The sequence below is a fragment of the Callorhinus ursinus genome, unplaced genomic scaffold (assembly GCF_003265705.2).
Source record: "Callorhinus ursinus isolate GAN/ISIS: 27379988/994484 unplaced genomic scaffold, GSC_fseal_2.0 scaffold6, whole genome shotgun sequence".
In the NCBI taxonomy this organism is placed as follows: Eukaryota; Metazoa; Chordata; class Mammalia; order Carnivora; family Otariidae; genus Callorhinus; species Callorhinus ursinus.
The window spans coordinates 20,114,406-20,142,292 of record NW_027397068.1 but is presented as its reverse complement, the minus strand read 5'-3'; the positions used below and the strand labels follow the sequence as shown (position 1 = coordinate 20,142,292).

At 35.4% G+C, this 27,887-nt stretch overlaps 1 protein-coding gene across 8 annotated transcripts; it reads left to right on the top strand.

Moving 5' to 3' along the window:
* Nucleotides 1-1,768: 1,768 nt before the first annotated feature.
* On the top strand, nt 1,769-26,622 carry PNISR (PNN interacting serine and arginine rich protein). Of its 8 annotated transcripts, none has more exons than XM_025862938.2 (13): nt 1,774-1,879; nt 10,475-10,554; nt 12,220-12,334; nt 13,768-13,956; nt 15,318-15,541; nt 17,009-17,180; nt 18,379-18,569; nt 20,138-20,275; nt 20,702-20,801; nt 21,537-21,590; nt 22,661-22,831; nt 23,929-25,015; nt 25,257-26,622. In XM_025862938.2, the coding sequence occupies exons 3-13, from the start codon at nt 12,247-12,249 to the stop codon at nt 25,285-25,287; spliced, it is 2,445 nt and encodes an 814-aa protein (XP_025718723.1). In that variant the 5' UTR covers nt 1,774-1,879; nt 10,475-10,554; nt 12,220-12,246; the 3' UTR covers nt 25,288-26,622. The 8 variants fall into 8 exon arrangements, with proteins under 8 accessions (XP_073749796.1, XP_025718740.1, XP_025718700.1 ...); XM_025862931.2 differs by having other exon boundaries at nt 12,216-12,334; XM_073893693.1 differs by lacking the exon at nt 1,774-1,879 and adding an exon at nt 1,886-2,042.
* The last annotated feature ends 1,265 nt before the right edge of the window (nt 26,623-27,887 follow it).

Genomic DNA, 27,887 nt, shown 5'->3' with positions numbered 1-27,887 from the left:
TCTGTCAAATAAATAAACAAAATCTTAAAAAAAAAAAAAAAGAATTTCTCAGAGAAACAAATTGGAAAATCAGTCCCTGTGCAAAAAAATCTGGAAAATAAAATCACAGACCAAAATCAGAGATAACCACTGATAAATTGTGGTATATGTGCTATTTTTTTTTTCCACAAGTGATTTTAAAAGTCTATTGGACTGCTGTGTATCTTTTTGTGCTACGTGGAAATTAGGGAAAAGGTCTAAAAGAATGGAAATTTTGCATCCTGTAGTTAATATTCATGCACTCGCATCATGGTGTTGCCAGGTGTAATTTGTAAGCGTTTCTCCCAAGATAAAATTTTATTTCAAAGGCCACTTGGATTTGAGGACCAGCACACCTTTAGGGATTGAGGACTTTCTTCTAATGCTCATCCAGGAGTATCAAGGTTTCAAGTGTTTTATTAAGGAAGACTGAATTTCATGCAAATGGCATCTATATTCTCACATCTATTTTTATCTTCTTTATCCATCTAGAAGCACTTAACTTGGGGCGCCTGGGTGGCTCAGTCCTTATGCGTCTGCCTTCAGCTCAGGTCACTGGGATCGAGCCCCGCATCCGGCTCCCTGCTCAGCCGGGAACCTGCTTCTCCCTCTCCCACTCCCCCTGCTTGTGTTCCCTCCCTAGCTGTGTCTCTCTGTCAAATAAATAAAATCTTTAAAAATATATATATAAATAAAAAATAAATAGAAGCACTTAACTTTATTTCTACTGTATTTTGCCTTTTTTTTTTTACACAATTCCCAGTGAAATAACTTGGTTCACTCTTCAGTCACGCAAAAGTTACTCTGTAGAAAGGCACCTTCCAAGATTTAGTTGAGAAATAAATACCGTATCTTCGTAAAAATTTTGTTTTCCTTGTAACTTGTAGCTCCTGGCCTGGAAATAGATACTTTTGATATTTTAATGTTCATATTAAAACACCACGCAATCGAAGTATTCTATTCGAGGAATTGCACTGCATAAACCCTTTCGGGAGGCCATCTTGTAGTCGAGAGGCAGGAATAACAGGACAGAAACTGATTTCCCCACTTTTCCGTAAGGGTCACGGGTAAAGAACGAAATATCGGGACTAACTGGGTGACGTAGAGCTGAGCAAATATCGCCGGAAGGGGGCGCGATGTTTTGAGGTTAACAAAGAGCAATCGCCGCGGGTTCAGTTAAGGTCTGTGCAGTCGCTACCATCTAGCTTGGCCATTTCACTAACGTCCGGTCTCCTTGAGGCGTAGCCGTCAGCGACGCTCTGTAAGACCGAAGCCTGGAGTCCTCCACAAGTTCCGACGAGAGAAATGCCGCTCTGGGCGTACCGAGCAGGCCGCCGGAGTTGGTTCAGTTTGACCCTGACGCCTCTCCGTAGTCTGAAAGTAGCGCCGCGAATTCAGCCCCCCTTTTCCGAAGCGAAAACGTTCCTGGCGGGGAACATACTTCCCCTTGAAGGAGGATCACGTTACTAAAGTCAAAAAAAAAAAATGAGGGCGTTTTGTACTGAACACTTAAGCTCCTGGCTTTCTGGCTACTGTAAAGATGAAAACGGGTTCAGCATGACTCAAGAGGTATCCTACAGGAATGTTCAGACACTTGCACGGTGTTGATTACGAAGGGCCGAGGGCTTTGCCCAAAACAAAAATGGCATCGAGACAAGTTAACTGGGTATAGTCACGTGCTCAAAGACCAGGCTAGGGGACAATATGGCTTCAGATGACAAGCGGATGTTATTATTATTCACTTCCGGGTGCAACCAATCAGGCGCCATCTTGTCTTGTTCGTGAAGAAGTAGAAGCATCGAAAGGTTTGGAGAGGTATTGCAGGAACGGTGGCGACAACGGTGTTCCGGAACCAGACTGGGTAAGTGGTGGAGAACAGTTACGCGTGGGGACTTCGCAGGCCATTACAGCCTTCTTGGTTTCTGTGGCGAAGCTAGCATAACTTAAACACGTAGGCTGCGTACGCTGCTTGGCGCGACCGCTGGAACCTCATCTCCTTAAAGCGGCGGTGTCCGCCCGACTTGGTGAGTCAGAGCTGTGCTCTCAGTGAAAAGGAAATGTTGTTATTAAAGAGAATGTTCACGACCCCTTCCTCTTAACTATGAGTTCTCTCGGGTGAGAAGGGACTAATTGTTGGGCTCCTGACCGGCCGTTAAGCACTGCGCGTGCGCAGTGGGAACCCCCTAATGGGGAGGGGGTGCTAGGGGGCCGAGGAGGCGGGGGCCGGACCTGGACCTTTTGCGCTGTGTAGTTCGACTACGCAGGCGCAGCCAAGGGCAAATGCGTCCTGTTAACTACAGTTAGGTTCCCTAGTTTGTAATTTTGTTGTGTTTTTATCCAGTGATGGACATTATGTGTTAAGGTTTACGAGGGAAAGAGTCTATCCAACATTTCAGTTACCTTGTGGTGAATATTGTTATCTGAACATCATGGGCATTCGACAGATTTTGATTGTTGATGGGTAATTCATAGAAGAGCGAAATAAACTTGTAATTTGTGACTTGAGTGCAGCTAAGCAAAAGTGAAAACAAACTTAAGCACTAAAGAGTCACTTGTAGGACTATTGTGGGGCTATAGGGATAGTAACAGTAAACTGGTTCTTTGAAGATATTCATGAGACTGTATTTTTTAAAAAAAATTATTAATAGACTTTATTTTTAAAAGCCGTTTTTGATTTACAGAAAAATTGAGCAGATGGTACAGAGTTCCCATATAAACACCCCCGCCTTACACACACACAGTTTATTATTAGTATAGGTCAGTATGCTGTATCTGTTACAATTAATGACTAATATTGGCACATTATTATTAACTAAAGTCTGTAGTTTATTCATATAATCTGAGTTGTAACCTACTGTTTTTTTTCTGTCCCAGGATTCCATTTAGGATAGATGTTAAGTTGTCATGTGTCCTTAGCTTTCTTTTGGTTATGACAGTTTTCATGCTTTCTTAGTTTTTGATGACTGTTACAGGCTGAATTGTGTCCCTCCAAAATTCATATGTTGAAGTCAGTACCTCAGAAGTAGCCATATGTGGAGATAGGGTCTTTAAAGAAGTAAAATGAAGTCATTATGGTAGGCCCTAATCCCTAATGACTGGTGTCCTTATTAGAAGAGATTAGGACACAGAGGGGAGACCATGTAAAGATGTAGAAGACAGCAATCTATAAGCCAAAGAGTGAGGCCTTCAAATGAAACCAACCCTGCTGTCCAAGTTCAATCTTGGACTTCTAGCCTCTAGAACTGTGAGGAAATAAATTTCTGTTCTTTAAGCTACCCAGTGTGTGGTCCTTTGTTATGGCAGCCCTAGCAAACTTAATACAGTGACCTTGACAGTTTTGAGGATTACTGGTCAGGTATATTGTAGGGTGCCCTCCTACTGGAATTTGATGTTTTTCTTATGGTAAGACTGGCAGTAGGGGTTTTGGAGAGGAAGATTGCAGAGAAGCAGTGCCTTTTTCAGAATATCCTATCAAGGGTATATAATAGGAATGTGATTTATCACATTGATACTGACCTTGATCACCTGCTTAAAGTAGTGTTTGTCAAGTTTCTCCACTGTAAAAATTACTCCCTTCTATCCACCTCCTCCTTTCCATACTGTACTCATTGGAAGGAAGTCCTTTTGCACAGTCTACATTTGAGGATTAGAGAGTTATGTTCTCCCTCCTTTAGGGTGGAGTAGCTACATAATTTATTTGGAATTCCTCTGCATGGGAGATTTGTCTGTCCCTGCCAATTTACTTAATCATTTATTTATATCAGTATGGACACATGAGATATTTATGTATAATTTGTGTTATAAGCCAATGTTAACTTTATCTTGTTGCTCAGACTGTTCCAGCTCTGGACATTGGGAGCTTTTTCAGTTGTCTACAGTGAAATGCCCCCATCCTTTTAATTTTTTAATTAAAAAAAAATTTTTTTAGCACTTCTTGGCACTATAAGATGCTCCAGACTTTCTGTATATTTTTTTTATCTCAGTCTGAAGAATCAGTTATTTCTCTAAGGATTCTGATTCCTTTTATTGGAGAATGGTATTAGAACCAAGATATGTGTGCTTTCTGCCACTGGGGTGTTGTTTCCTTTAGGCTCGCTTGCTCTCTGTACATGTATTTTTCAATTATCACTTTTTTTGTATCTATATCCAAACTGTCCAATTCTCCAATGTTTTTTGAGTGCCTCTTCTGATCTACAAGCTGCAAAGTATTTAAATATATACTAAAATGTATGTCCCATCAAGTAGCAAAAGTTGTTTTTTTTTTTCTTTTTTACTACATTTCACATGATTATAAGGTTAGCCTTTACTGGGGCCATTTCCACCTAACCTGAATTGAACAAATTAATTCCTTTTGACTTTGAGGTCAGTCAACTGGTATGTAGGGTTGAAATGGCAGGGGAGAAGAAGTTTGTTGCATTTTGTGGTTTTTTAAACTGTGTATGTGATGTGAGAAACATTTCACCATATGGATCAAAGCATAGATGTGTTTCTGTATCTCTGATTTTGCAGTTGATGCTTAAGTGCTTTATTTATTTATTTTTAGAGAGAGGGAGAGTGCGTGCACATGCGCGCATGCCCCCCCCCCCACACACACACAAGGAGAGGAGGGGCAGAGGAAGAGGGAGAGAATCTTAAGTAGGCTCCATGCCCTCCAGTGTGGACCCTGATGCAGGGCTCCATCTCACAACCCTGTGATCATGACCTAAGCTGAGATCAAGAGTTGATGTTTAACCGACTGAGCCACCCAGGTGCCCCTTTTTTTTTTTTGATGCTAAATGCTTTAAAACAAAACACTACATTTTCATCCTCATTCATCTTTCTCAGTCTATGAGAGGACTTTTGCAAATATTAATGATTGTCATTTAAACAAGTAATTTTAAGAACCCCCAGAGCAGGGCGCCTGGGTGGCTCAGTTGGTTAAGCAACTGCCTTTGGCTCACGTGTTGGGAGTTCCAGGATCGAGTCCGCATCGGGCTCCTCTCCCTCTGACCCTCCCCTCTCTCATGCTCGCTCTCTCTCTCATTCTGTCTCTCAAATAAATAAAATCTTAAAAGAAAAAAAGAACCCCAGAGCAATATTTTAATACAGAGTCATCTCAGAAATGATAAGATAAATGATCATTTCTCATTGTGTTAGTTTCTTAGGGATACTATAACAAATTACCACAAACTGAGTGGCCTAAAACAACAGAAATTTATTCTTTCACAGTTCTCTGGGCTAGAAGTCTGAAATAAAGGTTTCTGCAGGGCCATGCTTGCTCCACTCCCAACTCCCCACCCCTGTTTTAGAGGAAGATCCTTCCTTGCCCCTTTGTCTCCTCCTAGCGTCTGGTGGTTCCCGGCAGTCCTTGGTTTTCCCTGGCTGTAGACACATCACTCCAGTCTCTGCTTCTGTGGTCATAATGGTGTTCTCTCTGTGTATGTCTGTGTCTCTAATAAAGACACCAATCACTGGATTAGGACCTACATTAATCCAGTGTGACCTCACATCGTGAATACATCTGCAGAGACCCATTTCCAGATAAGGTCACATTCATAGTTTATGGGAGTGTGGCTAGGACTTAAACATATCTTTTTTAAGGGGACACAGTTCAAGCCATAACACTGGTCATAGTCAGAAACTAGATTTTTCCAGCCATATGTGATAACTTGGATCATCTGATGCAATCCATGGTTATTGGTCTTTCACCAGTTGTTTCCAAGGAAATAGCAGTTAATTTAATCCCATAAAGGGAAAGGCTTCCAGCCTGGCTGATCTATAATCAAATTTTCCAGATTTGAGAAGTTGAGCCTGAGATCTTTAAAATTAAGGCTAAAGGAAGGACAAATTTGGAGTTGATTTTTGATGTTATAAAATCAGAATAGCAGTAATAAGTGTTACTTTCTTCATTGAATATTGGTGTACTTACTTGTTAATAAATTTTAGTGAAGAGTAAAGTATTTCACTTCTTAATATGGGCAAAGCACCATGGAGAATTCAAATAATTTTAAGACTCTGCCCTAAAGAAGATCTTGCTTGGAGAAAGAAAAAAAATGAAAATTCATTGTAAGTCTCTATAACTGTATACTGCATCATCTTTAACTTATTATGGAAATTTTCAAACAGTGCAAAAGTAGAGTGTAGTGAACCCTAGTGTACTTATCACTCACAGTTATCAGTATTTTCCAAGTCATTATTAAACCAATGTTTAAATGTCAGTTTTAAGGCTACAAGGCTGTTAGGATATAGGGCTGTTATTTCATTGAAAAATACTGAAATTACAAGATAATTTTTTTTATTATTGCCATATGTGCCTCCATATTCCTGTTTTCCAGATTTTGCAGTTGTTATGTTTATTAGTGAGTAAAGAAGATTATATGGTGAAGATGAAGAAAGTGTGGGGTTTCTAAATCCTTGCTATCAAATCACTTATAATCAGTCATGTTCTTTAATCAAGAAATAATTGATGAAATCCTTAAGCATTGTGCTAAATGCTGAAACATATAAAAGTTTATATTAAATATTTGAGTATACTAAGTCTTTTCTTAAAATCTGTCCCTTTACAAAATTCAGTATAACTGTATATTTTATTCTCATGACCAGAGATACCCTTTTTGGACTAGATTATAGAAATTTATTCCAAATCCTTCATAAGAAAATGAGACAGAGGTCAGCTAATTTGTCCAAAGTCTCATGGTTATATTACTTGTGTGATGTTTATTGCCTGTATCAATGACTGTGCTGATCAGCTTCCTTTGATTCTTTAAAGACCTATAGACTTATTTTTAAAAATACACACTTGGGACACCTGGGTGGCTCAGTCAATTAAGCATCTGCCTTTGGCTCAGGTTATAATCCCATGGTCCTGGGATTGAGTCCCACATTGGGCTCCTTGCTCACTGGGGATCCTGCTTCTCCCTTTGCCTGCCTCTCCGCCTGCTTGTGTGCTCTCTCTCTGACAAATAAAAATCTTTAAAAAAAAAGTAAAAATACACACTCATGGGGCATCTGGGTGGTTCAATTAAGCATCCAACTCTTGGTTTTGGCTGGGTCATGGTCTCAGGCATATGGGATTGAGCCCCACATCAGGCTCTGCCCTCAACGCAGTCTGCTTGTCCCGCTCCCTCTGTTCCTCTCCTGCTTGCTCTCACTCGCTCTCTCAAAAAGATCTTTTAAAAAAATAAAAATACTCATGGTAAAATCATTCAAAGAATACAAAGATATAAAATAATTAACATTTCCTGATCTCTGTTTTCACTTCCTAGAGCTTACCAGTTTTTAAACTTTTTTTGTAATTTTAGGAATTTTCTATACTAAATTGCATTCTTTTTTTTTTAAGATTTATTTATTGGGGGGGCAGGGAGGGGCAGATGGAGAGAGAATCTTAAGTAGACTGCACTGAACGTGGAGCCTCACATGGGTCTTGATCCCAGAACCCTGAGATCATGACCTGAACAGAAACCAAAAGTCAGAAGTGACTGCGCCATCCAGGCGCCCCTAAATTGCATTCTTTTTTTTTTTTTTTTAAGATTTTATTTATTAGAGAACAAGCAGGGGGAGCAGTAGAGGGAGAGGGAGGCTCTCCGATGAGCAGGGAGCCTGACGCTGGGCTTGCTCCCAGGACCCTGCCAAAGGCAGATGCTTAACTGACTGAGCCACCCAGGCACCCCTAAATTGCATTTTTTAAAAAGGTTTTATTTATTTCACACAGAGAGAGAGCACAAGCAGGGGGAGAGGCAGAGGAAGAGGGAGAAGCAGGCTCCCCGCTGAGCAGGGAGCCCAGTGCGGGGCTGGATCCCAGGGTCCCGGGACCATGGCCTGAGCCGAAAGCAGATGCCCAACTGACTGAGCCACCCAGGTGCCCCTAAATTGCATTCTTAATAAGAAAAAACCTCAAGTGGGAAAGTGGGGTCATTATTCATAATGTATCACACATTTTTTTTTTTTAAAAATTTTATTTATTTGCTGAGACACACAGCAAGAGAGGGAACACAAGGGGGGGAGTGGGGGAGAGAGAAGCAGGCTTCCCGCCAAGCAGGGAGCCTGGTGCAGGGCTTGATCCCAGGACCCTGGGATCATGATCTGAGCTGAAGGCAGATGCTTAATGACTGAACCACCCAGGCACCCCAGTTTTTTTCACTTCTTAAGGCAGTTTATTTATCAGTATATGTCAGCATATAAAAGTCCATCTAACTCATTGTAATGGCCGAATAACAATTGACTGTATGGTTCACTTTTATCTCGGCCTTAAAAGTGATCTTAAAAGCAGATGTTCCCAGTTATAAACATGCTGTAGGTTTTTGGGTAACATGGTGAGTATACTCCTCTATGGTTCAAGTTCTTTAAGTGGAATTGCTAGGTCAGAGGGATGTGCATTTACAATTTTGCTAAAATACGGTAACGCTAAATTGTCTCTACAAAAGACTATTGGGTATTTTACCTACTCCCTCATTCAGCACTCATCCTCTGTAGCCAAGTTAGGTTTCTCATCTGCAGACTTAATTGAAGCATTTTATTAAATACCTCCTAACTTCTTTGACTTTTACTGTCACCTGCTTTGCTATGTTTTTATTCCATTCTGCTTCTCACAATTTCAGATCTCTTCTCGTATTTTTCTCAGCCTAAGTGTATTAAACACTGTAAATGAATAGTAGCTTCCATAAAAACTTGGGGTAAGAAGCCTTGGAAAACATAGTAAAAGTAGAAGTGACTGGTTTCAACAAACAAAAATGGCTACAAGTAATACAAATCAATCTGTTGAAAATATGCAAGTAAAAACTTATTGAGCATAGGAAAACTTGAAGTTTCTTCTTTTTTTTTTTAAATAATAAAAGCTTCAATTTATGATCTTGTGAAAGGTAGGGACAGGAAGATATTTTTCCAAAGATAAAATGAAATCTGATTAAGTCTCAAATTGCTTTTAAAGAAGAAAAAAGAGTAAAAATGGCTTGGCTTGATTACCAACCCCATGCTCCCCCCCCCAGCCCATTTGTAAACTTGAGGAGTGCTATCAAAAATGATACTGAGAAAGTCTTTGTGGTGATATTAAGCACTACTTTTTGAAGGCTCTTTTGCTGAGTTTTCATGTGTTTCTCATTTAATCCTCACAAGAACTCTAAGTAGACACTATGTCCTCTGTTTTACAGATGAGAAAATGGAAAATTAGAGAGTGGTTAATTTGCCCATGTTAATATAGCTAGTGAATGGTTTAGGTAGGCATTATGAACCAGAGCTTGTGCTCTGAAGTCCAGGTTACAGGTGATGGTCAGAAACTAAAAAGGAGAACTGAAAAAGTTGTTCATGACAACCATTAAAAATGAGTAAGTGCAAGTAACTTTGGAGTGGTTTTTTTAGAGAAGTAAATCTGTATTGGAAATTATGGTAGGTAGTAAGTACACATAATTTTCTTTCTTTTTTTTTTTTTTAAAAGATTTTATTTATTTATTTATTTGACACAGAGAGACACAGCGAGAGAGGGAACACAAGCGGGAGGAGTAGTGGGAGAGGGAGAAGCAGGCTTCCTGCGGAGCAGGGAGCCCGATGCGGGGCTCAATCCCAGGACCCTGGGATCATGACCTGAGCCGAAGGTAGACGCTTAATGACTGAGCCACCCAGGTGCCCCAGTACACCTCATTTTCATCATTAACCTGGTTTTACTGAATGCACATCTCTTTGCAATTCTAGGAGGCACTGTATAGAGCTAGTTATAATGCCTACATTGTATGAGTTTATAACCTATGACAGAAAAATACATACATTGAGTTCTGATATACCGTTAGAGCTTTGGAAAACACAGCAAACCATGCTTACACCAGCTTTTTGGTTCTCATAAATACAACAGTTTCCTTATCGATAACCTTTAAAAGTAAATAGAAGGAGCCAGAGACAGTTCATTTTCTCAGTTGGTATTTAGTGACTGCTGTGTGCAAGAAGCTGGAAGATAAAAAGAGTACATTTGTCTTTCTGTCAACTTTTAAAAAGCTGTTGATCTAATGGGAATAAAATGCAAACGTTCGAGGGACGTTTTGTTTTCACCTTGCTGGTGTTAATTTTTAAAATTAGAATTTTATAGAAAAATCTAAATTAAAGCATTTAATTACTTCTTTGTGCCATTTAAGTTAATACCAGGTGGATGAGATCGTCTTTTTCCAAATGTTTGTTGTTCATTTTTTCTCAGCATGTATGACAGTACCTAAATTGTTTGACATTATTTTGTATTAATGAGTTGTTCCAGTAGATAAAAAGATATTTTGAGAGGAAAAAAATGTTGTTTTGCTTTCTCATTTGTGATGTACCAATTTCCCTTAACTTTATAATGGTAAATAGTTTCTCAATGTAAAGTTAATGGAAGAAAAAGCTCCAGATTAATTTGGAGATGATCACACTTTGATGTTGCATCTCTAGAATTTATTTTTATTCTAGTAACTCTTCATAATCTAAGAGTAAACATATACTATTTTTCTTTCCCCCCCCTCAGGGCATAAGTAATCTTGCTGCTATGCTTCCAAGCTGTAGTCTGAATCAACCTAAATTTTAAACAGAAGGTGAACCTCTGAGGTCAGTCAAAATAGCAGTTGGTATCTCTTCTGGGTGTTCCTCTTTTGTTAATTGTTACCTTTTAATTAAAGTTGTGAAGGGTTCTAGTAAGTCATTTAGCTTTTAAAGCGTTTAAAGGCATAACTGAAAAAGAGGAGAGGGGAAAAAGGAGAGGAGAAAGAAAATCTGTAGAGAGATTAGAAGAAGCAGCATATGTAGCTTGGAACTGATACCCAGTCCAGTCATTGGTCTTATGTGTGGTGTTGCTTAGTTTCTATTTTGCCATATTCCAATGATGCCATTATAATAGACTATATTAGTGTAACTAGAAGTCAAGTGCACTTGACTGTAAGAAACTCAAGGTAACAAAGGAATGCATCTTTCCTAATTTAGTGTTCTTCAGTTGAAAGGTCAGGATCTGCCATTGATAGAACTCTGTAACATTCTGTGAATGCAAAGACTAGAGCTGCAAACTCTTAAGAGACTGAATTTAACAGCCAGTTGTCCTATTTGAGTGGGTATTTCTTACTTCCTTATTAATCTGGCTTTTTTATTTTTTGTGATCCTGCAATGCTGAGGCTTGCTTTTGTCTTGTTTTTAGAATAGAGGAAAGGGTCAGTCTAAAAAGATTCATTTAGTAAAAATTTATTTAATGCCTGCTCTATGCTAAGCCTTAGGGTACAAAAATGAAAAAACATACCCTACTTACCCTGTGTGTCATTGGTTCTTGAACAGGGTTGTATATCAGTGTTGGATAAAGTACAAATATACTAGACTTGTAGGAATTTTAAACTTTTTATTATGAAAGTTTTCTAAGTAATTTAGGGAAAAGTAGACTAGTGTGATGAAACCCCTCCTCCATACCTATCACCTAGATTGAGTAGTTACTAACGTATATTCTCTCTCCCTTTGTTTTCCATGCTATTTACATGTTAAGAAACTTGGTCTTGTAGACTGTGTCACCTTCTGGATTTGTCTGATTGTTTCTTTTGATACAGTTTATGTCATTCTTTTGTTTGTTGTAATTTCTTTATCCTTATCCTGGAAGTGAGATCCAAAAGCTCAAATGGATTCAGTTAGACATTTTTGGTGAAAATATTCATAGTGATTCTGGGGACATACTATATCCAGGAGGAAACTCCTGATAGTCTTGTAGGGGTGATATTTCAGCAACCTTTGAATTTGATTTCCTATCAACTTTTAAGATTTCCTGAATCAATTGTTTCATTAGGTTTGGTAATATATGATTTTCTAATTCTATTCTACTTCTGCATTTGTTAGCTGTAATTATTTATAAGGATGAGTTTTCCTTCCTCAGCTGGAGCTGTTGTTTGGTAGGGAGTCTTTGTTGGGGAGAGACTAAATCACTTTTTTCCTTATAATCTTTAAGATAACTATATTTCCAGAGATCTGTATTGGAAAAAAAATAGATTTTTTCCCCATCTTTTTGAGCTAAATTGATTAGAGCTATGCTTGCTCTCAAGCTCTGACACCACCATTAACATGAAATTTTATACTCTTGCTTGCCAATCTAAAAATTCCAGTTGCCTCTGGCAGCCTATTGACCAGAATTTTAGAGTTCTGATCACATAACTGTATCATCCTATAATAATTTTTGATGTGTGAGCTTTTAAAATTAAAGAACTCTCATTCTCATTTTTTAACTGTTCATTTTGTTAAAGGTAGAAAATCAAATATATTTTAAAGGGCAGGATGTGGGATCAAGGAGGACAGCCTTGGCAGCAATGGCCCTTGAACCAGCAACAGTGGATGCAGTCATTCCAGCACCAGCAGGATCCAAGTAAGGAAACAAATTGAATTTGGAAGTTGGGGAAGGGAAGATAGAGATGAGTGGGAGATAGGCAATGGGATTAAGGGAAATGGAATTGGGATTGATTTATTGGAGCATTTTATGAACAAAATTTTATCTTTTCTCATAAATAATACAGCTATAGGATACATATTAGGGAATGGATTTCTCTTTGGAGGACTTCCCCAAAGAGTAGAAAGCTTTATGAATATTTTACATTTTCAAAACTGATTTAGTTCTTATTTTCCTAAAGAAAGAGAAAAATCTTCCTTAAATGTGTTGCTTAAGTAAAACATACTTCTTTTGTTAATTCCAAATCTTACAATTCTATGTAGCTCATGGTCAACTGATGGTATGCTATATATATCATTTAAAAATGTCTTTGTATTATGGAATATTTCAAGCATGTATGGAGGTAGAAAAGAATATAGGGAGCCCCCATTTATTATTTAGCTTTAATAGTTATAAACTCATGGCCAATTTTGTTTCATTGATATGACCCTTTCCACTGCCCTGCTTTTATTGGGTTAATCTGATTGTTTCTTTTTTTAATACATAGCATTCTCTTATAGGACTATACTGTAATAAATCACTTTTGGATGATTGGGTGTAGCTTTTTACTTTTTGAAATAATTACCATAATTTTGTATACATGTCATTCCATTGTTACTTGTCCACTTACTTGCTGAGGAAAAAAAATCCAGAACTAGGTGTGTTACATCAGTGTTGCACATTTGAAAAGTTTTAGATACACATTGCTTAAGTTCAGCTCCACCTGGGTTATGCCAGTTTATGTTTCCACCAAAATGTATGAGAATACCTGTTTAATCTTCATGAGATGTGAAAAAACATCTTATTTCACTTTGTTTCCTTTATTTATAATATTAGATCTTAAAATGTTATGTATAGATATTGGAGAAGGAAAGAGGACCTTTAAGATAGCAAGGCAATACATTTTGAGTAAAGAATGACTAAGGAGATGTATTTTGACTAGAGAAGGGAGCCATAGTAAAGAAGGGTGATGGTGAGGAGGAACAGGGGTAGATAACTGTATTTCTCCTGTCTTAAGAGCCAGTGTAGGCCTGGGTAGGACCTGTTTGAAGAAGTGAGTTTGATCGTTTGTTTTTACAGTAGTTAAAAAAAAGAAAAGACTTTTAAAAGACTAACTAAACTAAGGTACAAGGGATAAATTTCTTATTAGTTAATATTAGAAACTCAGTTAAGAGTGTTTACTTTGTAGAGTTGTTAAATTATTTTGTAGCCTGGATATGGGTTATTTTCTAAGCATCCTTTCAGCCATAACATTCTGTAATATTTAAAATCTCTAGTAAGGAATAACTGAGATGGTTGTTTTACATAGAGGCACTATTCCTTTTAGCTCTTAAATTCTGAATGCTAAATTCTGCTATGTTAAATTATGTTAGGCCAGATTGACTGGGCTGCATTGGCTCAAGCTTGGATTGCCCAAAGAGAAGCTTCAGGGCAGCAAAGTATGGTAGAACAACCGCCAGGAATGATGCCAAATGGACAAGATATGTCTACAATGGAATCTGGTCCAAACAATCATGGGAATTTTCAAGGGGATTCAAACTTTAACAGAATGTGGCAACCAGGTTTGTTGTTTCATGTTATCCAGATTTTAGGACTATTTTTAAAATAAAATGTGGATTAAATTAAACTGTTTAATTTGCTTAGTTTTATGACTTCTTGAAATTAATGCTCCTTAAAGAATAGGCAGTTTCATTAATTTTGTGGTTAAAGTTATTCTGTACTCAATCTGCTAGCATTGTGGCACTCAGTTTGATTCTTTTCTTGGTTCTTCATTCCTAGGCTGACAGGGGCTGGGAACACTGGAAACCTCACTTGGCATCTAGGGAAGAGAGCATTCTATGTCTCTCTGTTGCAACCTCTGGCCTTTTCAGAAGCAGCACTGGCAGAGCAAAACATGTCTAGTCTCTAATTAAAGAAATACTGTGTCACTATGTGACAAATTAGTCTGTCAAATATACTCTGCCCCTACCATCCACCCATCTTTTTCTTCCCTTTTTTTTCAGATAGTGAAGATCTTCCATAAGTTTTTATCTGTTTTACTTTTTTGTTTGTTTGCTTTTTTACTTCACAGTATGATTTAGATTTCTTGATGCTAGTTCAGTTTTCCATGTCTTGTGTTATTATTTTTAATAGTCACTTCAAAACATTTATAGAGGAATCTTACATTTGAGTATGCTGATGGTGAAGTTTTAATCTCCCTTTCCCTGTTGATACTTATTATTGTTTCTCAATGTAAGAGTGGAAAATTCAGGAGGTAATCCTCTAACATCACTTTTAAAAAAATAATGAATATTCTAATCTTTGATATGCTGAGGTAGTTTATATCTAGTTTTCTTGAAGCTACACCAAATTTCCCCAAGTTTGAAAATGTTTTGGTTCCCAAGTTCAAATTCATAAATGACTCACCCTGGCATTCCCACTCCCCAACTTTATTCTATTGACTTTCTTTGTGACCTGGGCAAGTGATTTACCTCTGTGTGCCTCAGTTTCCCCTCCTTAAATTGGCAAAAATAATACCTGATTTCTCCCTACCTCACAGGGATGTTGTGAGGATAAATGTGTTCATGGAAGAAAAATATTATATATAAAATCTCAAGGTGTTATTTTTTATGGTGTTGTTATTGAACAGAAATAGAAAAAAATCAACAAAAAATTGCTTTGGATTTTGTTACATTTATTAAAAAAATAATTTCAGGCATTTCTATATGTTTAGGATATGAATTAAAGTGGAGTTAGCTCGTTTGAATTATTTATTAGTTTAATTAGTTGCTTATTTTTAAGATATACAAGAGGAATTTGACCAAGAAGTCATAAATTTTTAAATCTGTTTCTTTGCTGAAAAATCTTTCTTGAGATCTTAAAAATTTGTGTTGATTTTGTTATAACCCCCTGTTGAATGTTTTTATGCCTAAATCCTAAATAGAATGGGGAATGCATCAGCAGCCCCCACACCCCCCTCCAGATCAGCCATGGATGCCACCAACACCAGGCCCAATGGACATTGTTCCTCCTTCCGAAGACAGCAACAGTCAGGACAGTGGGGAATTTGCCCCTGACAACAGGCATATATTTAACCAGAACAATCACAACTTTGGTGGACCACCCGATAATTTTGCAGTGGGGCCAGTGAACCAGTTTGACTATCAGGTGAAAGATATTTTGTTGCTTTAATATTGTAGATGTGCACGTAATCCATTCTTTGGAAGTGTCTCATCAAGAGTACCTAAGATCTGTGTTTCACTTTTCAGTCTTGTACAGATAAGGGTATATTATGTCTTAGAAAAGTTATCAATTTTTGGGTATTAAAATCATTAGATTCTTATTTTCTGGTTTTTGATTTGCTTAGGAGAATGATATAAAGGATTGTTAGGGAAAAGTTTGGAGAAAATGAAAAATGTGTAAGTGCAATAGCTATATGATGTTTTGTTTTCTAATAATTTCAAAATGGTATATTTAAATGTTGAATAAAGTTTAGAAAATGCACAGTAGTTGAATACATTATTTGTCAATAATAGATTATGGATAAGACATGAATAAAATACATGAAGAACAGAGTATCTTCCTAAATGCAGTTCCTTCTGCTATGTAGAATTACGACTTCTAGTGCTGTCTTTTTTTTTTCCATTCTGACATGACATGTTAATGGAATTGTACATAATTTCCTTTGTAGCATCTAATTCATTCCTAGGGACATAGAACTCTATGGGGAATAGTAACATTATGTGGGACTTTATTTTCTCTAACTACTCTGCCAAGGGTCCACCTTTAAACTGCAGTGCTAGGTATCATTTTGAAATAACTGATTGCATTGTTTACCTTATAAACTGAGCGATCATAATTCAAAATTTTGAAAAAACTCATACATTATTTCACTAATTAGATTAATAATGGACATAAATGTAACCAGTATTCACCTTGAGAGTAAGCTTTATTCATACATATTCAGATAAGTGTGGTATACTCATACTTGGTATACAGATACGACAGTTTTTGTTTGGTTTGGTTTTGAAGAAATGTAGTGGCAGGGAGCTTCTCTTTACACCCTATTATCTTGATGGATCCCTATGCTAACAAGCCAGAGAGCTCTGTTGGTAGTGGGCTTAGAAAGGCCTCTGAAAATAGCAAAATTGCAAAAAATATTTAATGATTCAATAACTTTTATTTTGTTTAAAATAGATATTTCTTGCAAGATTATAGAAACAAGTTCCCCTAAGAAATAACTTAGAATTGATTTAAAAATTTTTTTCTTGTATTTTCTAGTTACAGAAAAATTGACACTTAATTTCTTGGTAGTGGAAGGACTAGTTTATAAATGGATTCAGAATGAAAAAGGTCATATATATATATGTATACTTTCTTATACTTCTTGGAAATAGTGTACTAGCTGAATTTTAGATGGCTCTTTGCATTTACATAGGCAGAAAATCTTTATCTTTCTTAAGAATAGTAAGCCTAGGTTCTTGGGGCTACAGAGATATCGGTGGATATTAGAACCATGGAATTCTTGGATTTGCTGCACACATGGATTTCTACTGTCCCAGTTCATAACACACGTGTGTCCCAGAGAGTATTTTGTATTAATGTGAAGAAAAATAAACTGCAATACTCTTTCAGCATGGGGCTGCTTTTGGTCCACCGCAAGGTGGATTTCATCCTCCTTATTGGCAACCAGGACCTCCAGGACCTCCAGCACCTCCCCAGAATCGAAGAGAAAGGCCATCATCATTCAGGGATCGGCAGAGATCACCTATTGCACTTCCTGTGAAGCAGGAGCCTCCACAAATTGGTAGCTATTTAAGTTTAGTGAACCACAATTGGCACGATTTCTTGATCATGTAAAAAGAATGTCTTGTTTTCTTAAATTGTTCTCACGCTTCTGATATGTTAGGAATTGATAGTTTAAAACCCTATCATTTTATAGTCATAACCCTTTAAATCTGTTTATTGAACAGAAATAGAAAAAAATCAACAAAAAATTTCTTTTGTTATTATATAACATATTAAGTTACAAAAAGGATACTGGTATAAAATATAAAAAGTTCTGAATAATTTTCTTTAAAAGATACTGTTACTTTACACTCCAGATTTTGTGATGAATTGTAAATTTGTCATGGCCATAGCATCTTGGTATTTTTTCAATGTTGACAATTTGATATATTAGGACAGTTTATGAACAGTTCCCCCTTTTAAAACCTCTTAGTTGTTCTCTGTCTCTGGTCTCTTTCCACTCTCCATTCATCTGATACACTAGTGTCAGATTCATTTTCCTTTTATTATTTCAAATTTCCAGAAATATTTTGGCAGAAGATTTAAATTTTTAACATAACTAACTTAGGCCTAGTGACAAGTTACAAACTTACACTACTTTATATCTAGAAATCCAAATCAATCACTTAATAGACCAGAATGTTCAAGTCTTAACTTTTTATTACAAAGTAGACATTTTAAGAAGATTCTAACTTTTTTAACTTATGGAACCATACTTGTTCAGACGAATTCTCAATGTGAAAATAGACTTGTGCTTTGGTTTGACTCTGTTCTGTTTTTGTATTTTAGGAAGCAGTGTAGTGTAAGAGTTTGGCTTGGAATTAGCCCACGTCACTGCTACTGTCTCTTTAATTTTGAGCACGTCACTTAATCTTTACGAGCCTCAGTTTTCTTATTTGTAAAAGAGATTGAGTATTAGTGATTTTTTTTTTTTTAAATCGAGATGATGGTTTAATGTGCTTTCATAGTGCCTGGCTTATTATAAGCACTAACACAGTATTCACTGCTGTCATTAAAAATGATCTTAAAGAGAAGCATAATGGTTAATGGGTTGCTTTACCACTGTCTTACTGGAGAATAATAGTTATAAGTACTCAAGTGGCACCAGCATTCTTTTATTTAATTTACATAAAAAGTTTATAGAAATTCAAGAATAAGGAACTCATGCATTTATGATTTTTACTTAACTTAGAAATACTTCTTTTCCTGTGAAACAGATGCAGTAAAACGCAGGACTCTTCCAGCTTGGATTCGAGAAGGTCTTGAAAAAATGGAACGGGAAAAGCAGAAGAAGTTGGAGAAAGAAAGAATGGAGCAACAACGTTCACAATTGTCCAAAAAAGAAAAGAAGGCCACAGAAGATGCTGAAGGAGGAGATGGCCCTCGTTTACCTCAGAGAAGTAAATTTGTAAGTGTTAGAATCACTTAACATGAAAGTCCATGTGATTTATATGTGAAAATTATTGAAATAAATAATTTAGCCTATAGAAAAGTATTAGTATAATATTCTTGAGATTACTTTTAGTAAGTATTTTGAGGATTATGTTTTTATGTAGTTATTGAGGGTAGAGTAAGGAGAAAAGAGGCAGTAAGTTTATAAAACATTTCTTTCCAGAGAGAAGTTATTCTCTGGGATGCTAGATAGGTCTTACCTTGAGAAACGAATCTATTTTCTTGTTGCAGTACAAATGATTCCCTAGTGGCGGATTATTAGACAAAACTAAGTTAAAATGGCAAAAGAGAAGTAAATCTGCCTTTTTTGAACATTGAAATGTGTGTTTATACCAGAGGATGTAATAAATTTCATAGTTTTTGACAGCACTAAAAGTAACAAAGTTAAATCTTTATTAAAGCTTCGTCATTTAGATGGCATTGAGTGGGTTAGGATTTTTTTTATTTAGCAGTAATGTGCTCTCAGATGACATGATAGCCACAGTACTGGCGAGTATGCAACTCTGGAAATAGGTTGGCCTCCTAAGGCCATTTTGTGCTTCAGAAATAAATCTAAGGGAGACAGCAGGGTAACTAGATTTAAGCAGACATTGGTTTAGCTTAAATTTCACAAATGCCGTAAGTTACTTTTATCTTTTGACAAAAGAACCATGCCAAAGATGTGTTTTTGTTGAAGACAAAGAAGAACCAAAAGACTGCCACTATTAAAGTTCTTTTTTTTTTTTTGTAATTTTTAACTCTTTAGGTGAAATAGTGGATTTCCAGATTTAATAGGTTTAAGTGTCAAAAAATTGTTTGGAGATTATCTTCCCTCTCCTCCCAAATGCCTTTGGCCTTCTGTTCCATATAGTCTTCCCCTGATTCAGATAGTCTTTCCAAACTAGTATTTCAATGATCACCTTGTCTTTTACTTAGTAGGACTGAAAGCCTACAGTCAGAAACAGACAAACTGCTGGCATTTCATCCATCTGAAGTACATCTCATTTCTTATCTGTGCATTTCATAGCAAAAAAGAAGCAAATTTCACTGAGTTTCAGGGCCAGCTAAGATCTGCAAACTGACTTCAGATTTTTAATTTTAAGTCGTACGATTTTAGGTAAATACCTTATAGTTTTAAAAAGTTACACTGAATTATATAAATGTGGGCCACTTATCCAAAGTTTTACAAGCCACTCATTTCAGGACCATCATATATAATGGATATTAATTCAGTCAGTCTTGGCATGATATATTTCTGGTTATTTATAAAATAAAGTCAAAATTGACTAAGGAAAAAAATTTGAGAAGTAATTAAAATAATTGATTCTCATAAGCTATCTTGTAATCTTATATATCCTTTCAGGTAACACTTTATACTACTAAATGAAGTGTGTAGTACAAAAATGTAATTTAGAGAGAAATTTCATTTTTATATATCTGTTTCATAGTCTTTTTAATTTTGTTGTTTTAAAATAGAGTGTGTAAAATAATGATTTTACATTATAAGCCTGAATTTGGGCTACCCATACTATTACTTGTGTTTAGGATAGTGATGAGGAAGATGAAGACACTGAAAATGTTGAGGCTGCTAGTAGTGGAAAGGTCACCAGAAGTCCATCTCCAGTTCCTCAAGAAGAGCAAAGCGAACCAGAGATGACTGAAGAAGAGAAAGAGTATCAAATGGTAGAATGTTAAATTTCTTACCACATATGTACAGGACTTTAAAAAATTTTTTATTTTTATTTATTTTTAGAGAGGGAAAGGGGTATTGAGGGGGAGAGAGAATCTTAAGCAGGGTTCATCCATGCCCAGCATGAAGCCTGACATGGGGCCTGATCTCACAACCCTGAGATCATGACCTGAGCTGAAATCAAGAGTCAGACACTTAACCAACTGAGCCACCCAGGCACCCCAGTTTTGGTATTTTAGAATAATTTTCAAGATACTCAGTTTCTTGGAATGGTTGATATCTCTTCTTTAAAAATGTTTTATAAAATGGCTTTGCCCATTAAATTTTTTGAGAATATCAAACTGTATTAGTAACTATAATAATTAAATTAGAAATAATATACATAAATATATATAAACACATAAAATATCCTTTCATAGATGTTGCTGACAAAAATGCTTCTGACCGAAATACTGCTAGATGTCACAGATGAAGAAATTTATTATGTAGCCAAAGATGCACACCGGAAAGCAACGAAAGGTATATTGTGGGTGTTCTTGGTTTTGTTTTTCTGGGAGTATTTTGGTTTTGGTGGCTATTTTGGACTTTTTTTGGTTGTCCTTGCTGAATTCTAGCAGATATTTGAATATTTTCTTCTTGCATGTTTTAACTCTCCAGGAAAGGTTAGGTTTGTAGACACCATATTAAAACTATACAAATATTATTCTTTTACCCAACTTGCCTGAGCACAAATTAGCAGTTATGCTGTTGTTCTGTAAAATGTATAGTGGAAAAATTCTTGATGTTCAATTTATTTCACCTGATTTTGTTTTTTTATAGATACCATGGTATTGGTATATAACTTCTAATACAGTTTAGTTTCACTAATGAATTGAATTATGAAGCTTCAGTTTTCACAGTTTACCACTTGTAGTTCTTACAGAAGCAAGAAATTCACCCATCCTCTCCATTTTTAGTAACACTTACAAAATATATTGAAAGCAAAATTAAATTATGGACCATACCTCAAAAATAAAATACTTGATGTACTGGTCAACATTTTCATCATTATAAACCAATTTCAGCTCACTTCAGAATTATAATTTCAAGGCCAGACATGATACTGGTTTAAAGTGAATGTTATGTTTTTAATGTTTCTTCTCTCCCCAAAAAGCAGCAATAGTAGTAGATTTAACAATACCATAGACTCTCATGACTATGAAATCGTGGCTATTTGTGTTAACATGTTGTTCCTGTTGTTGATGTGATACAAAGCTCCTGCAAAACAGCTGGCACAGTCCAGTGCACTGGCTTCCCTCACTGGACTCGGTAAGTGTTTTCCTTATTTGTGAGAGGGCCTTAAAGGGAAACTCACACTTACCTTGTCTCTCTACATGTTCTGTTTTGAAACTGTACTATTCCTACTCAGTTTATAAAACCTAGGTCTTAGGGTTATATCAGTCTCTAAAAGGTTTGCCTATTTTTTTGACTAAAGCATTCACAGAGGGATTATTATAAATCATTATAAATGTGACTAATTCATAGTTTATTGGGACAAGTTGTAATAGTTCATAATTTAGCTGTGATAATATTTAAGCTCACTTTCAAAACTATTGCATACATGCTTTAGGGAGGAACCTATCCACTAATGCTTTTAAGCACCTTTATTTAGATTGTGTTACAGTTAAGTCGAGTTTTAACACAGAGGAAAAGAGTTTATCTTATAGTATCATAGTATAATAGTAGTGATGTGTTCATAATTTGCTCTTTGCATGGTATATTCTCAGGTATATAAAAGCTTGAACGTGCCTTTTCCACATCATATCAAATTAATCTTTGTGGGGACCAACAGAAATGGGTAGAACCAAATGCCCTTGTGATTTTGTGATGATTACTATTTAGGTCACTTCAGGGTGGGGAGTAGTTTTAGCACCATACCATTTCTGATCAGTGAGAATTACAGTATTCTAATTTTTCTAGGGAAAAAATACTTTGCATTCTACCTGGGATTTCTGAGCTTTGAACAATGAAAGAATTAATTTTAGAAATACTTTTAGGATCATTGGTAGTTGAATTGACTGTGCTTTAGTGAGGCTTTGTTATTGCCCTGTTAAATGGTTTTGTTGGTTAGGGTGAACAGTAAAACAAAATCATTATCACGGTTCCTTTGTGGTGAGAAATATATGAAATACTCCAGAAAGAATGAGATTCTTTTAATTTCCAGGAGGGATTTATGAACGCCTTAAGAATTGAAATTTATACTCCTCCCCACCCCGAATAAGTATATTCTTCCAAGAAAAGGCAATTAAAAAAGAAATTAGCTTTCTTCTCGGACCTTAAAAATTTTTTAGTGTATAGAATAACTTTTCCATATGATAGACTGGGCTTTATGCACACAGGTGGACTGGGTGGTTATGGATCAGGAGACAGTGAAGATGAGAGGAGTGACAGAGGCTCTGAGTCATCTGACACTGATGATGAGGAATTACGGCACCGAATCCGGCAAAAACAGGAAGCTTTTTGGAGAAAAGAAAAAGAACAGCAGCTGTTACATGATAAACAGATGGAAGGTATAGCTTTTAGACTCCCTTAATTTTTGTCTAGTTTTGATTGTGTTTTTATTTTTTTAACCAACCTAACAATATCAAGGATAGAATTAAGGTTAGAATATAGATAATATGTGATGTAACTGAGACTAAGAGTTCTGGCTTATTTGTAGTTTTTATCAAAATTAGTTGTAGTATTCAAAATGTGTAGTTTACAAAGGTAAACTTTGTCTTGTTTTGTAAGACATTAATTTCATTAGCTGTAAATTAAGATACAGTGTATTTTTATTTCTTTCTAAAGTTCTCAAAATGAAAAAAGGCTTTTGAAATGGCAGAAATATATTTGTAAAACTATTGAAAAGTAATTTGCTGCTAGGATATTTAATGTGTAGCTAGTATATTTAAGGAAATAAAAAGAGGACTTAATAGAAGCTTTTTTATGCAAAATACTGTATATGACTGTAGTTCTTTAATGATATTAGGAATATTAGGAATACTGACTGAAAGAGTATTTTGAAGTTTTTGGAAAAATCATACTTGGACAGTTGGGAAGGTAATTATTAAGAATTAGCATAATTAAGAATAATTAAGAATTAATTATTAAGAGTTAGCAGTTGAAAATTCCCTATAAATTACTTACTTACCTTTAAGTTGCCTTATGGGGCAAAAGGGAAATCTTTTCAGATTGCTTCAAATGTACCTTTACACTCTGGTACTCTGTTGCTGTATTGTCTAGGAGCATGGCTAACTACATGTAGCTATTGAGCATTTGAAATGTAGCTAACCCTAAATTGAAATATGCTGTAAGTATGTATAAAATACATAATAGATTTGAAAGATTTTATGAGGCAGAATATCTTAGTATTCTTTTAAATTTATTACATGTTGAAATGATAATATTTTTGATATATTGGGCTAACAAACTATTGAAATTAAGTTCATCTCTTTTTTTAAGGTAGTCACTAGACAATTTTGAATTGCTTCTATGGCTTGTATCCTGTTTCTGTTGAAGAATGCTGTTTTACTGTCACACCATCTAATAGCTTGAAATTTGGTAGTTTGGGAGTTTTTTTCTTTATACATTTGACTTTTAATAGTATTTTTGTCTTTTTCTGTTTCAGAAGAAAAGCAACAAACAGAAAGGGTTACAAAAGAGATGAATGAATTTATCCATAAAGAGCAAAATAGTTTGTCACTACTAGAAGCAAGAGAAGCAGACGGTGATGTGGTTAATGAAAAGAAAAGAACTCCAAATGAAACTACGTCAGTTTTAGAACCAAAAAAAGAGCATAAAGAAAAAGAGAAACAAGGAAGGAGTAGATCAGGAAGTTCTAGTAGTGGTAGTTCCAGTAGCAATAGCAGAACTAGTAGTACTAGTAGTACTGTCTCTAGCTCTTCATACAGTTCTAGCTCAGGTAGTAGTCGTACTTCTTCTCGATCTTCTTCTCCTAAAAGGAAAAAAAGACATAGTAGGAGTAGATCTCCAACAATTAAAGCTAGACGGAGTAGAAGTAGAAGTTACTCTCGCAGAATTAAAATAGAGAGCAATAGGGCTAGAGTAAAGATTAGAGATAGGAGGAGATCTAATAGAAATAGCATTGAAAGAGAAAGACGAAGAAATCGGAGTCCTTCTCGAGAGAGACGTAGAAGTAGAAGTCGCTCAAGAGATAGGCGAACCAATCGGTCCAGTCGCAGTAGGAGTCGAGATAGGCGTAAAATTGATGATCAACGTGGAAATCTTAGTGGGAGCAGTCATAAGCATAAAGGTGAGGCTAAAGAACAAGAGAGAAAAAAGGAGAGGAGCCGAAGTATAGATAAAGATAGGAAAAAGAAAGACAAAGAAAGGGAACGTGAACAGGATAAAAGAAAAGAGAAACAAAAAAGGGAAGAAAAAGATTTTAAGTTCAGTAGTCAGGATGATAGGTTAAAAAGGAAACGAGAAAGTGAAAGAACATTCTCTAGGAGTGGTTCTATATCTGTTAAAATTATCAGACATGATTCTAGACAGGATAGTAAGAAAAGTACTACCAAAGATAGCAAAAAACATTCAGGCTCTGATTCTAGTGGAAGGAGCAGTTCTGAATCTCCAGGAAGTAGCAAAGAAAAGAAGGCTAAGAAGCCTAAACATAGTCGATCGCGATCCATGGAGAAATCTCAAAGGTCTGGTAAGAAGGCAAGCCGCAAACACAAGTCTAAGTCCCGATCAAGGTAGTATACTTTTTAAAGTATTTTGTCTGATTTTTAAAAAAAATTTGACTGAATTTATTCAAAGTTGAAAGTGTCCTTTCTCTCTCTCTCTTTAATAAACTCAGTTTGGTACTTGATAAATGATCATAGTCTTAAATAATTTTAGAAATCCTATATAATAATATTTATTTAAAAATTGCAGATTCTTTAGTGTAAAATACATTTTTATTTTTAAATTTGTCTTTTCCCTTTTTTTTTTCAGATCAACAACCCCTCCCCGTCGTAAACGCTGAGGAATGATGTGGCAAGAATGCCATGATGTTTAAAAAAATTCCATGAGTTTTAAGGGCTTGTCTCATTATAGAGGCACATTGTGGCTGTGTAGGTGAAACCAGAATCTTTTTTTTTTTTAATCTGTAAATAGGTGTACTTTTTCCAAATGCTGCTCCAAGTTACTTAATAGGATTTCTTTGTATTACATTTTTTTCAAAAAATAGTGCTTAATAAGACTATAAACATGCCATTCTCTTTCAGCTGTAATGTTCTTAAAATTATTCTTGAATGTACTGTGATGTCAATAAAGCTCTTCAGTTCATTTTTGTTAACCTCTTGCACCTTAATTTTATGATTTTAATCTAAGGAACGTACTTTTATAAAAAGGCAGCTGGAATTTTGTATAACAGGTTTTAAAGGTACTTCCTCTCATCTTCCCCAAAGAAAATGGTTTTAACTTAATAGTTTGTCAAAGTTTGTAAATTGTACCCATGGATTTTTGTCAAATTCCAACTTTAAGGGTGTGGAAAAGAGCCAAAAATAGACCTTTACTTTTCATTTGGAAACATTTGACAGCTTTCTAAACTTTTCTTCCTATTTTGAGGATTTTCAAGTAATATATTCTCTGTATATAAAGTATGGTTTACTTCTGTACAATGAAATTGCTGGAATCAATCAAGCCAGTGCACCATTAGAGTCATTTATAAGGAGTAATTGTGTTTGACACTAATAGTCAAGTCTGGAACTATATTCTGCAGTTATCCACTTCTGTTTTAGAAGCATATTTCAAACACTGGGGGTATTACAAAAATAAGACTCAGAATTCAATATATTTATTTATATTTTTAAAGTATAATATGACCTCAGCTCAGTGGAGGAGTGCCATATTATGCAGGTTTGTGTCAATTTCATGACATTAAAATGGTCTGGTTTTGTCACTTTCTTAGAATTATGATGAGTGGTCTAGCTATTTAAGGCAGTCATAACTTACAAGTAAAATGAGGCTCTGCAGGCATTTAAATGCTCAGCTGCTTTCAGGGTCTGTTTTTATGTGATTATTCACTTATGCCACAATAGTCAGATACATCTCTGAAAACAAATACTTTTAAATTTTAATTTGAAAAGAGCAGGTGCAGGTCACGGAAAAGTTTTAAAGTATGCCTTCTTACCAGCAATAGTTCATTTTAAAATAAGCCAATTTTTGCCAAGATCAGTGTTTCTTCAGAATGAAGGTTAGAAATAGATTTGTTAAGTGTGCTCTTGTACCTCTACATAGGTTCTTAAATAATTTTGAGCAGTTATGCATTTATCTAGAGGAAATAAATCAACTGTGAATAAATGCATGTTTACCAAAATGGTTGTTTTACAGTGCATTTAGTTCTGATATTTATAAAGTTGATATTCACAGAATAACTTTAGTTTGGAATTCTATATAGTTTAGACATCAGTCACATGTGGAGACAAAATGAAAATGTGCAATATTTTTTATGTAGGTGAGCTAACACAATGTACCTAATTACAGAATTATCAGATTAATTTGTAATAGATAAGTTGTATAACATTTTCATATCTTAAAATGTTTTTTAGATCAATCTTCAGGTGAAACAATATTTTCAAAATAAAATTCTACAGAAAAGTTCTGTTGGCTATGATATGCACATTTTTGGGCAAGACAAATGACTAGAGCCAAAAATAATATTTGACAGTTTTATTTACTCTGCCATAATATGCAAGCTTCTTATCATTCAAATCTGTATTTTTTAAAATACAGTCATGATATATGTGATTATTAGTAGATACATCAGTGTTATAATTAGATATTTGGGTTTTTTAGGTTTTATGGGTAATTTAGAGAATTCATCATTTCACTGACATGTAATGAAGTATGTTTACCTTAGTGGTAAGATTTTATAAAATAGGGCTTCCATGATTTGGGATGTGAATGCTAACACATAAGTTAAATAGATACATAATTTGGTTATGAAATCTTCTAAAATGACATCACCAGAAAATCAGTAGATTCGATTTTTGAGACAATCATTAGTCTGAATTGGTTAATAAAATTGTCGGGGTTCTCTTTTAAAATATTTCTAGTGTGTTAATCATACTTGTTTTTGTGCAATGGGGGTAAACCACACCATTAAGAGAAAATGTAATTTGGAAGAGGTAATTATAAGATTTGTTTCATGAAGGCCCCAAAATATAAATAAAGACTGGTGTGGAATCTCAGTGTATATGTTTTCTGCCATTGTAAAATGTCTTTTTTTAGCATCTGTTTCTAATGATATAATACACAATAGGTGAACTTCCCAAACATAGTCCATTTTTTTTTTTTAGTGTCTAAGTTACTGTTTCTTCAAAGAAACACACTAAGTATAATTAATTAGTAGGTGAGATTTTTTATTTTATGTGGGAATTTTTACATAGGAATTGTATAAGGTTCAAGTTCTGTAATACTGTCTTATGGAAACCTTTACATTTAAATGGAGTTTTTCTTCTCTTATATACATTAAAGTCTATTTTCATTTATTGAAGTTTCTAAAATGTACTAATCATGGTTTAATGGAAATACTAGATCCCTTGGATTATCCTCACTCTGCTGCTTAATATATTTTGGGCA

Excerpts from the sequence above, each read along its gene's own strand:
- PNISR (XM_025862915.2), top strand. The coding sequence starts at position 12,247 with ATGTGGGATCAAGGAGGACAGCCTTGGCAGCAATGGCCCTTGAACCAG. Across the intron at positions 15,542-17,008 it reads TGAACCAGTTTGACTATCAG|CATGGGGCTGCTTTTGGTCC; the intron begins GTGAAAGATATT and ends ATACTCTTTCAG. Across the intron at positions 20,802-21,536 it reads ACACCGGAAAGCAACGAAAG|CTCCTGCAAAACAGCTGGCA; the intron begins GTATATTGTGGG and ends TGTGATACAAAG.